Source organism: Drosophila grimshawi, unplaced genomic scaffold (genome assembly GCF_018153295.1).
Source record: "Drosophila grimshawi isolate 15287-2541.00 unplaced genomic scaffold, ASM1815329v1 contig_1006, whole genome shotgun sequence".
Classification (NCBI taxonomy): domain Eukaryota; kingdom Metazoa; phylum Arthropoda; class Insecta; order Diptera; family Drosophilidae; genus Drosophila; species Drosophila grimshawi.
Genome location: NW_025062489.1, coordinates 2,753,553 through 2,765,964, shown reverse-complemented (window position 1 = coordinate 2,765,964; position 12,412 = coordinate 2,753,553). Strand labels below are relative to the sequence as shown.

Here is a 12,412-nt window from a genome sequence, read left to right as displayed (position 1 = left end):
ACGAATTACATTTTTCAAATGTTTGTTTTAATTAATGTCCATGATATTGTAGGAATATTTTTTACACGACTTATGTACATATATTTGATTTTTACAATATGTGTAACATTATTACCCTAATCATCGATATCAGAGCTATCGATTAGCTGTCGTGCCTGCTGCACGACATTGCAAACGAAATCACCTTTTTCATCTGCATGCTGTTTTTTCTGTTGTTGTTCCTTGTACGCCAGAATGGGGTGGAAAGTGTCGCCGTTGTTGACGCTTTTCATCGTTGTTGTTGCTACGTCTGCTTCAGTTTGAAATTGTAAGTCAATGAAGCGAGTAAACTTCAAGTTCGCGCTGTTACCGCGACTAAAGTTGTCTGGAAGAGATGTGAGTGCGCCTTTCAAATTGTTAAATGTTGTTATTTTCGTTGTTGATTTCTTTATCTTATAAGTGTGTACATTTTTGTTCAGTGTTCGAGTGTCTCCTCTATCTCTCAATGTCTCATTTGTTGTGCCATTTCTCCATGCACACATTCAGCGGCAATACTTTTGTTTTTTTTCTTCTTTTTTTTTTTGTCTCGTAAAAGAAAAAAGAGAACATAACACAACAAATAACTAAAACAACAACACCTAAATATGCGAAAAATCATGCAAGTTTCTTTTATGTATATGTACAAGCATTGTCCATTCAATTACTCGTGCTAGTGCAACGAATATTTTCATCAATTTACGTATAAATACTCAATCAGCCCATCAGAAAATTATTTTCGAATTTAATTCGATTATGAAATTCGGCATAACAGGCTAACTGCTCATCATCGTTCATCGTCGCTGCAGGCAGACAGCTGCAGAGTGCAGTTATTTTCCCACGCTCTTAAACTTGCATTCGCCTCCGGCTGGTAAAAATCAATATCAAGCAAATAAAGTAACAGGCAATTGAAAGCTTCTGTGCAACTGACAAGTGATATGCCTGTGTCTGTCTGTGTGTGTGTGGGTGTGTAAAGACAACTGTCAAATCAATAAGCAGTTAATCAAATGACGGCAGGCAAACTCAAACTCATCGTTTTATGCATACTAAAAATACATACATTTCACGTTGTTTACACGGTGTGTCTGCGTGCGTGTATGTGTATGCCATGTGCTCACACAGACACACACATGCACACAAATTTAGCGGCATTTCGCTGTGAATGAAATTGAAATTAGATTGTTCTCTGGGCAGCTTTGTTAGTTTTTATTTTTATTTTTATTTCTTCTTTTTTTTAATTTCAATAATTTTGTATGTACATACTTATTAGCAAATTGGTCAAGCTTATTTATTGTGGTGAAATTATGGATGCGTGTCGAATTTACCATAACTCAAGCCGATTTAAAAACACCATTGGCATTAATTTTTTTTTTGTTATATATACATATATAAACATATATACAGTGTCTCACAGCTCAAAAAACCCAGTTTCTAGCAAAAAATGTAATTGCTTGCCATAAACTAATTATCCAATATTTTTCAAAAATTCCAAAGACCGATGGTAGGTACATACATTAATCTCATAATGACTATATGACCCCCATAAACTCGGGTTTCCCCACATGCTAGGTCGGGTTATGTAAAAAAGTTCCTTAATTTATGGTCACATAGAATTTGGACCAGGGGCGTTATGGACACCTGGGTGCCATAAAACCCGGATTTTTTACGTCAGATTGATTATTTTCGGAATAAATAGACCAATCCTTCGTAGTCAGTTTAGTTATATCCTGCATCTCGGGTGCCACCAGCCAACAAGGACTATGGACAAACGGACTACCATTGAGCAACGGAATCTCATCCTGGAACACTTCAAAAAAGGATATTCACATGGCCAAATAGCTGAAATGGTAAATCTAAGCAAACCAACTGTGACCAACATCATTCGGCGCTTCGTCGACGAAAATCGGATAGAGGACAAGGGCAGAAAGGCACCACACAAGATTTTCACCGAACAGGAGGAGCGGAGGATCATCAGGAAAATAAGAGAAAATCCCAAGCTATGGGCTCCAAAACTGACTCAACAGGTGCAGGATGTGCAGGAAATGGGGAAAAAGTGCAGTGTGGAAACTGTGCGCCGGGTTCTGCGCAACCATAACTTTAATGCCCGAGTACCACGGAAGAAGCCCTTTATAAGCGCACAAAATAAAGGGGCTAGGATGATATTCGTCAAAACCCACTTGGACAAGGATTTGGAGTTCTGGAACACATTCATATTTGAAGATGAGTCAAAATTCAACATTTGTGGCTCAGACGGACGGAATTATGTGTGGTGACTGTCCAATACTGAGCTGAGTCCCAAAATCATAAGGGCAACAGTCAAGCACGACGGAGGAAGTGTCATAGTATGGGCATCTATCTCGGAAGCCGGCGTCGGAAATTTGGTGTTCATTGAAACAACAATGGACAAGAATGTGTATTTCAATATATTAAAGGAAAATGTACTCCAAAGTGCCGAGAAGCTAGGAATCCGGCGTACTTTCCAGATCTACCACGATAACGACCAGGACAACAGCCAAGCATAAGTCCGGATTAGTACAGTCCTGGCATATCTGGAACTGCCCCCATAAGATAATTCCACAGGCCCAGTCTCCAGATTTAAATGTTATTTAAAATTTGTGGGCTCTGCTGGAAAATAACATCAGGAATCACAGATCCGACCTCAATAATGCTCTGCTGGATGAGTGGAGCAAAATCAGTCCAGAAACGACCCGGAAGCTGGTATCTTCCATGAATAATAGGTTAAGGGAAGTTATTGGGGCTAAAGGATATCATACTAAGTATTAACATCCTTATTTAAGTTTTTATACGCCAAATATGTTACTTTTCTAAGACTGGGCCAAATTTAAATTTTTTGCTAGACACTGGGTCTTTTGAGCTGTGAGACACTTTATATATATATATATACATTATTTTTGATTTAGTAAGTTATATCGTTCTGTATCGAATACGCCATTTTAATATTCGCATCTTTCATTATATGCTCTTTTAGCTTGCATGCGTCCGTCCGTCCGTCTGTCTGTCTGTTTCTATGTGCGATTGTCTGTATTTCTTATCTTCTTGATTCGCTTCGATTATCATCGTCAGGTGTCGAGGTCAAGTGTCTATGTGTGTGTGTGTGTGTCAGTGTGTGTCACTGCCATGGGCTAGTATGGCAAACAATTTCGCAATCTTTTGCAAGCAAGGCCAAACATTCACACACAGAGACACACACACATACACATAGTAGGGGCGCATGCGATGCAGATAAACTATTGCTCTCTCATTTATTTGTGCTACTTGATTGGCTCTCTTTTGATTTCGGAGCTTGCTGGCAAAACAGTTAATTGATTAAACAAAATCATATTTGCCCTTATCAACAAAATTGTCGTTGTGCAACGCTCGTCGTGTCCTGCACATCAACGCAAATATCTTATCTGTTTGCTGGCTCTATGATAACTTCATGTTAGTCAAAACGAGCCCAACGTATATATATATATATATCTATAAATATATATCTATATACAATTGAGGTCAAAATAATAGTATTGCTGCTTCATATAATGCAAATGCTCAATATTTTCATAACTCCTTTCATAATCCCATCGATTCCTTTTACCTTTTTACTCGTTGATATCTCTTCTCGCATCCATTTTTTGTATTTTATCTATTCCTTTTGCTTATCTTCTGTTTTCGGCTTATTTGGCCAAGTGTCGCAATTTTGCAGCGGTCAATATAATAGTATTGCTGGTGAAAATAGTCGAAATTTTCAACACTGAACGAGTTAATTAAGAGTTTTTTGAGTTAAATAATATATTAATGACTTATTTCCTTATTTAAAAGCATTTCATAAAAATATGGCTCACATTTTGGTGCAAACTGCTGAAAATTGAAATATTAAAAAAATCTTCAAAATAAGAAAAAATTAAATTTTGTCAAACAACCAATGGCTGGTTGTCATCTGGGAATGATTTAGAATACTATTACAGATAAATATATATTTTAAGTACTTTTTTAACATTTTCTAGAACATATGTCTGCACGACTATTATTTTGACCGCAGCTGTATATATATGAATGCTTATACCCGTTTCGCCCGTTTCTATGTTTGACATGTGTCATTCGGTCGGGACTTGGTGTGTTTTTGCAGGCACTGCTTGTTCTGGTTCTGGTTTTGAGCTTATAATTCTTGTTATGCTCGCTCTTTCTCTCTCTGCCTCTCTCTTCCTCTCTATGTGTGTGTATTTCTCTATGATAAAGATAAATTTCGCTTCCTTTTCGCAGCTTGCATTTGTTATTATAGTCTTTGGCGTCTGCTGCTGTTGTTGTTCTTTGTCGATCAGCGTCAGATGTTTTGCGTTGGGCTTTTAGTTGTCGTTGAACATTGAAACTAGTCGCGTCAGCAGGAAAGGTAAAGTTCAAATTTTGCTGTTTGTTAGAAAAGTAGCAAACAGCAAGCAAGCAGCTCTCACTCTCACTCCAACCGGTTGCAAAAAGTGCCTAAGCATATTATTCGCCTGAATTTGGTGTACAGTGCGTGGCCATAATATTGGGCCTGGTTAAATATTTTTTATGGGTGCAACGAACTGTACCACTCGTTTTGATACACACCTACATACATACACATATTTATGTAGAATTACAACCAACATACATATCTTTCTTTTGGTTCTTTTCTTTTTACATATTTTCTTTGCAAAAATTTGCGCCCACTTGTTGTTGTCAGTCGTCATCATCGTCGTCGTCGTCGTCGTCCACTTGGTTCCCGAGGGCAACATGAAGCCGATTAACAGCCACATTTACAGTGGCGACGAGAATAGTGCGTCCACAATGCGTCGCAGGCCCATACGTAAGCTATTTTTATCACTGTTATTTTATTTGCTATCTTTATTTATAGACACCACAAATGTTTTTGTATTTAGTTGTAGTTTTTGTATTTAGTTTTAGTTGCACTTACATCACATCTACAAGTTATTTAATTTAATTAAATGCTCTAATTACATTTGCTTTGGCTTTTAGTTAGCCTGCTATTTTTGGTTTTCAAATACATACACACCCCTATTTACATATCTTATACATACATACCTACATACACACACACATACACAGCTTTTAATGCATGCTTTAATTTAAACATTATTCAATACGTATTTGGTACTTATAAGTTTTTAATATAATTATCTATCACGCCTGCAATTACATTTTCAACTCATTATCGCTTACGGTTTAGTCTATTCGCATTTTGTTGTTGTTGTTGCAAAAACGATTTACTATAAGCACTTCGCTGGCGGCCCTCTTCCCGTCATTGTCATTGTCGGCTATTGGCTTCTCAGTCACTGTCGACGCACCGGCGCATAACGGACCCCCCAGCTCAGGTGTTCAAGTGGCCGACGCTTGCGTGTTCCCCTATGTGTATCTATGTGAGAGAGAGAGAGAGAGAGAGTGATTGCTTCAAGTGTTCTTTGTCACCTGCATTCTTATTGTATCGACGATTTTGTTTTTATCTGACTCAAGTGCATTGCGCAGTGCCCTGCGTTGCCTTTCCTTTCTCGCTCTCTCAAGGGCTTACGTGAGGCGAATCTGCGCCTTTCTTTCGCACGCATACAAAACTATATTTGGGACTCAATAATTCAAACGTCGCTCGAGCGTTTGTATTTGTCTGTTCCTCATACCTTTGTCGACGATGCTATAATTTTGTCATGGAGTGTGTAACACAGTCAAGGAAACAAGAGTAGATTATGCAAGGATACGGTAATATGTAATCTTCGGTATACTTTGGATACAGAGTTGTTATTCTTTTATTTTGCCCCAATGATGCCAATTCTTATCATTATTTATGTGAAGCGATAAGTCGATATTTATTGTATTTTTGAAAATCCTTTCGAAATGCATATTTTCAAGGTGTGATTATCAATATTTCAGACTTATGTATTTATATAGAATAATAATAACAAGTAAGAGTGCTGTAGTCGAGTGAGCTCGACTACGATTTACCCTGAACCCAGCTGTTAAGTATATTCTAAAACTATTGGCAATTTCCCTATAATAATTTTTGTAGCCAAATGCTCTGCAGAAGACATATTGACGCTCGCGTTGATTATCATGTCATCTCTTTCTCATACATGCGCTCGCTTATTGATGCATACGGAAAATGCTTACGGCTGCTGATGGAAATGAGATCAATATGGGATCAATATATTTTCGACTATAACTTGGGTCATTCTCATTCGATCTTGATGAATTCATCAATAATATACATATGCATGCTATGTATTAATTAGAAGATTTTGCCTTTAAAATTGTAGCATTTATTGCTATAGGAAATTTAAATATATCGATAATCGAGATACGGAGGCAGTTATCGATAAAATAAAGCAAACTTGATCTGCGCCTGGTATACGAGAACCTATATTTCAAATTTGAAGTCTCTAGCTCTTATAGTCTCTGAGATCTACGGGTTCATACAGACGGACGGACGGGCGGACGGACGGGCGGACAGACGGGCATGACTATATAGACTCGGCTGTTGACTCTGATCAAGAATATGTATACTTTATGGGGCCGGAGACGCTTGTTACATACATTTGCACAAAACCATTATACCCTTTTTACCCATTTTTAATGGGTTCAGTGTATAAAAGCTGTGCAAATTAGAACACATAGGCGAGCAGAGAATCACAACATTCGCTATTGTTGAGTCGATTTTCATTTCTGGTTCATATGCTATTATTATTATTGTTATTATTATTATTGTAGTAGTCGGTGCTTGCAAGTCAAATGACTGTGTCGATTAGCTGGTTGCTATGCTGCTTTTATGTGGGCCGGTTGAAATTTTAACAGAGCAGTTTGACTTTTGATGCTCAACTTCTCGTCTGCCCAAATTCACACAGCGCACCACGCTAGGTTTGTTTGTGTGCGTGAGTGAGTGTATAAGTGATAATATGCGAAAGATTGAGAGCGCAAGTCGAGTAAAGAGTGCGAGTGTGTTTGTGTGCATAGAAGAAACAGATTATACAGTAACTGCTGCTGGTGCTACTGCTGCTGCTAGCAGCCACAACGCTGTCTGCGTCGCAGTCAGCATTCAATTAGCGCAGATAGCGCCACATAGAAACCGTTGAGCGGCGAATCTGAATTAACATTAGCATCGATGATTGCCACTGGTCGTGCTGCAATATAAAATGCAGTTATAGTGGCCAAGTTACTTCCAAATATTTCTGATTTGTCGTGTGACCCAAAACTCTGGATGCCATGGAAAATTTGCTGCTGCTGTGCGGACGGGGTCGCGATCGCAGCAAACGCTGCGAGTCTGCCCCGCTGCTGGACAGTGACAATAATGCTGCCAACGATGTCAACGACGAGAGCGATGATTCGGCAGGTACGTTTAAGTCCCAAGTGATGGCAAGCGACAATGCCGAAAGCTCAAGGGATCATCTGCATCCAAATGGGTGGCAAATATATATTCATATGTATATTGAAAATGTGTTTCCACTTCTGATATAAATAACTGACTGCTTTGCTAGGTTAGTAAACTAAGACTAAATGTAAACTCTCGTTAAGACTTTTAATTATTCTGTGTTAGAATATAACTTTAACTTTTGGATAACTTTCAAGGCGTCATCGCTTAATGTCCTTCAAATTATTGGGTCAAATTAATCGAATGTTTACTGTTTGTGATATTCAGCGAAACGCTCTTGTTTTGATATGTACGCTTGCAGAACACTTGAGCTAATGATAAAGTTTATTTATCAGCATCTAAGATTATTCCGCATTCAGCAGAAACCTTCAAGCTGTCCAAACTAGTCACATTGTATGTATATGTATTCCGTATCATACACACACATACATACATTAATAAATATGTGTACACAAGGAGGTATTATTGTGTTATGATAATATAACCAGATCTGAGCAACTATTTAAATCATGAAATTCAATGTGTTTGGCAAAAATAAAAACGAAATTAAATTTAAGTCAATTTTCTTTACAATCAGGTTTTTAAAATGGTCATATATTTGGTTTGGTAAAGACTCTACAAATTTCTTCTAGAATTCCCAAAAATATTTGAATTCAATATTTGAATACTATTTTAATATTAAAAATTCGTTGTGCTTCTTACTGCTTCATACAACCAATCTTTATTAACAAAAATGGTGCATCTAGTTTGTTAACTGTAGCTTTTCAGATGGAAATATATATAGTGTGATAAATAATTTGTTTTTTTTTTTATTGAAAAGTTTGCATATCTAAAAAATATATCCGAGCATACTTTCGGGCATATTAAAATTTGAATTCGACCTGTCGGCGCAGTTATTTTATATACCCTTTTAAAAAGGTATTCGAAAATCGTTGAAACCCAGAAAGCAGATAAAGATAGATTGGCTTTCAATTCGAGTTGCAGTGCAACTTTGGCTGCTAAATATATTGATAGCTTATGAAAACGTCGATAGGGATTTTATTCCGTTTTTATACCCTGCACCCATTAAATGGTGTAAGCGTGTTATAATGGTTTCGTGTATTCAACAGAACGCAAAAAGATGCATTTCTCATCTCTTATGTATGTATATTCTTGATCGGCATAAATTGTCTGTCTGTCCGTCTGTATGATCGCGCTGATTTTAGAGACTATCACAGCTAAACACATATCAAGTGTATTTCATTTTGTCGATAATTATCTCGGATTCCTGAATATCGACACAACTGTTTTTCCGATAGCAATAAAGGCCACGATTTTAAACAAATTTGGTTGGTATGTTTTTGCCGATGTCCTTCAAAGATCGGCATATACCACGCCCACCTCCGCCTCCCTCAGGACTAGAAATCTGAAATGCGCATATCTTTCACAATTTTTAAGCTAGAATCACCAAATTTTAAAAGTATGTTTTTATTAGTCCTTAAGACATCGATAAAAAAATATTGGATGGCTACACCCACTCCGCCTCCCTAAACCGATACACCTATTAGTGTAAATCGATAAATGCATATACCTCACACAATTTTAATGCTAGAGTCACCAAATTTGAAAAGTATATAGCTATTTTACCTATTACCCTTCAAAACGCGGAAAGAAAAGTAGGTTACGCCCAATCCCGCCGCCAAATCTCCCGAAATTTAACTAACTTACTAGGAAATCTTCCAACAATTTTTTGCGGCCACACTCACTCCCGCCCCCAAAATAACGCAATTTGAAAGGGAAACTTCGACGGTATTTCTTGGCTGCACTTACTCTGTTCTTTGCTAGCTGTTATCAGCTGGCATTACTTATGATATCAAAGTATTTCGCAGTCGGTTACGCCCGACTCGTTCTATTGTCTCTATCTAATTTATGTCCCATTTTCATTGCTTTGCGCGCACATTTTGACCAAATGCGAACTGGCATTCGAGCAGATCGTGGGCCGCCGCTCTCCTCAGTATTGTAAGTTATCAGTTGGTGATGAGCCATCCACAATAACCCGTTCCCTATTTCCCTTGCCGAGCGCATCGTAAAATATCTCACATTTGTGTGAAAAACAATTTCCTTGAACTTCTCTTCATTATTGTATTGCTGATTACACACTGATAAGAGTTTTTATTATTGTTATTATTTTTGACAATTTCATGACCAAACTTCTGTGGAAGACGACCTCACTGAGACGCAATTCTGTGTCGTAAAATATATGGAGTCGAGTGTTCGGGGGAATCAGCTAACGCTTGTCAAAACATTGTAAACAATACACAAATGCATTGCGACATTCCGTAATTTTAAAATCTACAGTCAATACTAAGTTATTCAGCCTGGTTATGATTGCTTTTGCTGGAACTTGCTTGTTAAACACTGAATGGGTTCAAGGTAGAATAACCATAAGCAAAAGTCTTTAACATGAAGAACGAACCTGCGAATGTCCGACGCTATAATGTATATATTTTAGATCAATATCAACAGCGGAGTCTATGCAGCCATATTTGTGTGTATGAACGCTTCGTTGTTACAAACTATAAGATCTAGAGTCTTTAAGCTTGCAATATAAGTAATCGATTATCATGTGCTGAACTAGGTTTACTGCATTGTATCGATAACTGCCACCGCTTTCCCAATAACGTGTCGGTTTCAATAGCTATTAGTTGGGTTCAGGGTTATAATATAACTGACGTCGCAATCAAAATTTGTGCCTTGCTTTTAGTTTATTGCTCTGATTAGAGAGTAAGCCCGCCAAACACGATCAACAACCACAACAAGAGTTGCCTTAGACATTCGTGGAAATCAGTTTTTGTGGCCCACAAGCGGACTGATAAGCCACCGCTGCAAATCAAGCATTGTTATTTGTACAGTTTCCAAGGGGAATATGAGATGAGATGTAGTTATACTTAATTAAACGCATTTTATATGTGCTGTTGGACATGATTGGCTGGCGACTGTTTATCGGTTTTTTGGCTTGTTAACACTTGTTGCCACCAGCTTGTTCTTGTTGTTGTTATCTAATTGTGCATGGGCTATGTGTATTTACTTGCCCTGACTGAAGGCGCAGAGGTAAGGTCAATTTTGTTGCTGTTGTCGTCATTGTTATTGATCTTATTATGAGAGTGATTGTATTGTTTGCTTTTAAGAATAAGCTCTGTATCCCCAAGTGCTTGTACGCCAGAATACTGTCTGCAACGATAGAGCACCGTATCTGTGTGTGAGTGTATCTGAGTATTTGTGTGTCGGAGTTACCGCTTTACATACTAATCACGTCAAATGACGCGTGTCGTCGACTAGAATTTGATTATTAACTGGTTTATTGGCGAATCAATGCAAAAAACGCACACACACAAGGAAGCAACGGCTTTGAACACATAAATACCCTATAAAATTGTAGGTGCTTATGTAAAGTAGCAAATTGCATCAGTAATTCCACTTTGTAAATAACTGTTGTCATACGTATGTATACCCCACATGAGTACAGGGTGTACAAGAGCAGTTATACGAATCGCTTACAGCAACCATTGAATCGAAAGGAAGAAAGGGGTCCGTCCTCCACATGGGAGCTAGATGGGTATCGCTTTGATTAATTTGCAGCTTTAGCTGAAACTGGGCGATAAGACATTTGTTATAAGTGGCATATGTACATATACATACAGACAAATATAAACGCATGTATGTATGTACAATCGGGTACAAAAAAAAAAAAACCAAACGTGAGAGTACGAAATCAAGATACCCTGTTAAAAAAAGAAAAACTTTTTATAGCTGTCTGAAATAAGTTTAATTCTCGTTATGCGCAGCTGATGTTCGGTTTTAAGTAAAGCAAAAATTGATTTAGAAACGTTGAAGTTACTCGGCTTATTTTTTTTTGTACTATATATATAATGAACAGATATTTTGGGAATGTTACGTGAGACACTTAAGTACATATATTGTATGTGTATGTTTGTATGTCTGGGCGGGGGACGGGTGGCCGTTTTCAATTAACAGTGATTCTGAGTTGCCACTTGAGTCGATTGCCTCGATTGAGGGTTTTTTGTGTAACTTAATCTATGCACGCAGTATCTTTATCTATATATCAGGTATCTCAAGTGGCACGCAGAGCAATCGAGCCACAGTTAACTGATTTTTTAAAATCTGATTTCTCTTTACGTCAGCATCGTTTCTACTTAAGTCTTAATTCCTGATAACCACTATCATCCTTTTATTTTGCAACAATGTTGTGTGGATCTGAGTCATCGCGTTGACCACTGGGCACTGGCACGTGACCAGGCGAATACAACTGACAATCGAGATTGGATCGAAACCAATATATTTTCCATTATCTGCTGTGATTGTTTTTAAAAACTAAAAAACTAATACACTAAAGCAATGGCTTATCGAATTCGAATTTCAAATTTCGAATGCTATGAAATCTAGACAATTTAAATGTCACAAACAGTTTATTTTTCAGAAAAGGCAAGCGATTGTTTTAAAATGCAATTGAAATGTAATTATTGTAACTTGTTTGTTATAATTTATTGTAAATTCATGCTGAAAGCAAAAAGAATTGAATGGATGTTGTAGCCTGTCATATATTTTGATTAATTGTTTTATAATTCATTTCGCAAAGACAAATAAAACAAAACTGGCCTTAACTGTACTTAAGTTGCAATAATTTAGTGGCTCACTGTTTTCTCACTGTCTTAAGGAAAAAAAACTATGAACGTCTCAAAGCACTTAACCAATTCAATTTGTCTGTCAAGTTCGAAGGTTTTTTTTAATATGCACGCGAGTCACATCTTAATGAGAAATTTACGAAAATTACTTTTTGTGATTTGTGAACGTGCGGAAAAGGGGGCTTAATATTTATTGTGCCTGACCAACGAATGCAATTTATCACTTAAAATGTTTGTGAACATTCATTTGCATATCTCATAAAAATCACATTATTAGATGTAAATATATTTGTCGGCGCTGATCGTGTCTGACTCAAGCTAATAA

The 12,412-nt window shown here is 37.3% G+C and overlaps 1 protein-coding gene across 2 annotated transcripts in view; it reads left to right on the top strand.

Moving 5' to 3' along the window:
- The first annotated feature begins 317 nt into the window (after nt 1–317).
- Nucleotides 318–12,412, top strand: part of LOC6565438 (solute carrier family 41 member 2) — a 32,396-nt gene continuing 20,301 nt past the window's right edge. The window contains exons 1-2 of one of the 2 annotated variants that reach the window (XM_032738537.2): nt 318–375; nt 4,718–4,840. In XM_032738537.2, the coding sequence (XP_032594428.1) occupies nt 4,768–4,840 (73 nt within the window). In that variant the 5' untranslated portion in view covers nt 318–375; nt 4,718–4,767. Of the gene's footprint in view, nt 376–4,338; nt 4,403–4,717; nt 4,841–12,412 lie in introns of those variants that run through there. The other variant, XM_032738538.2, reaches the window with a different exon arrangement.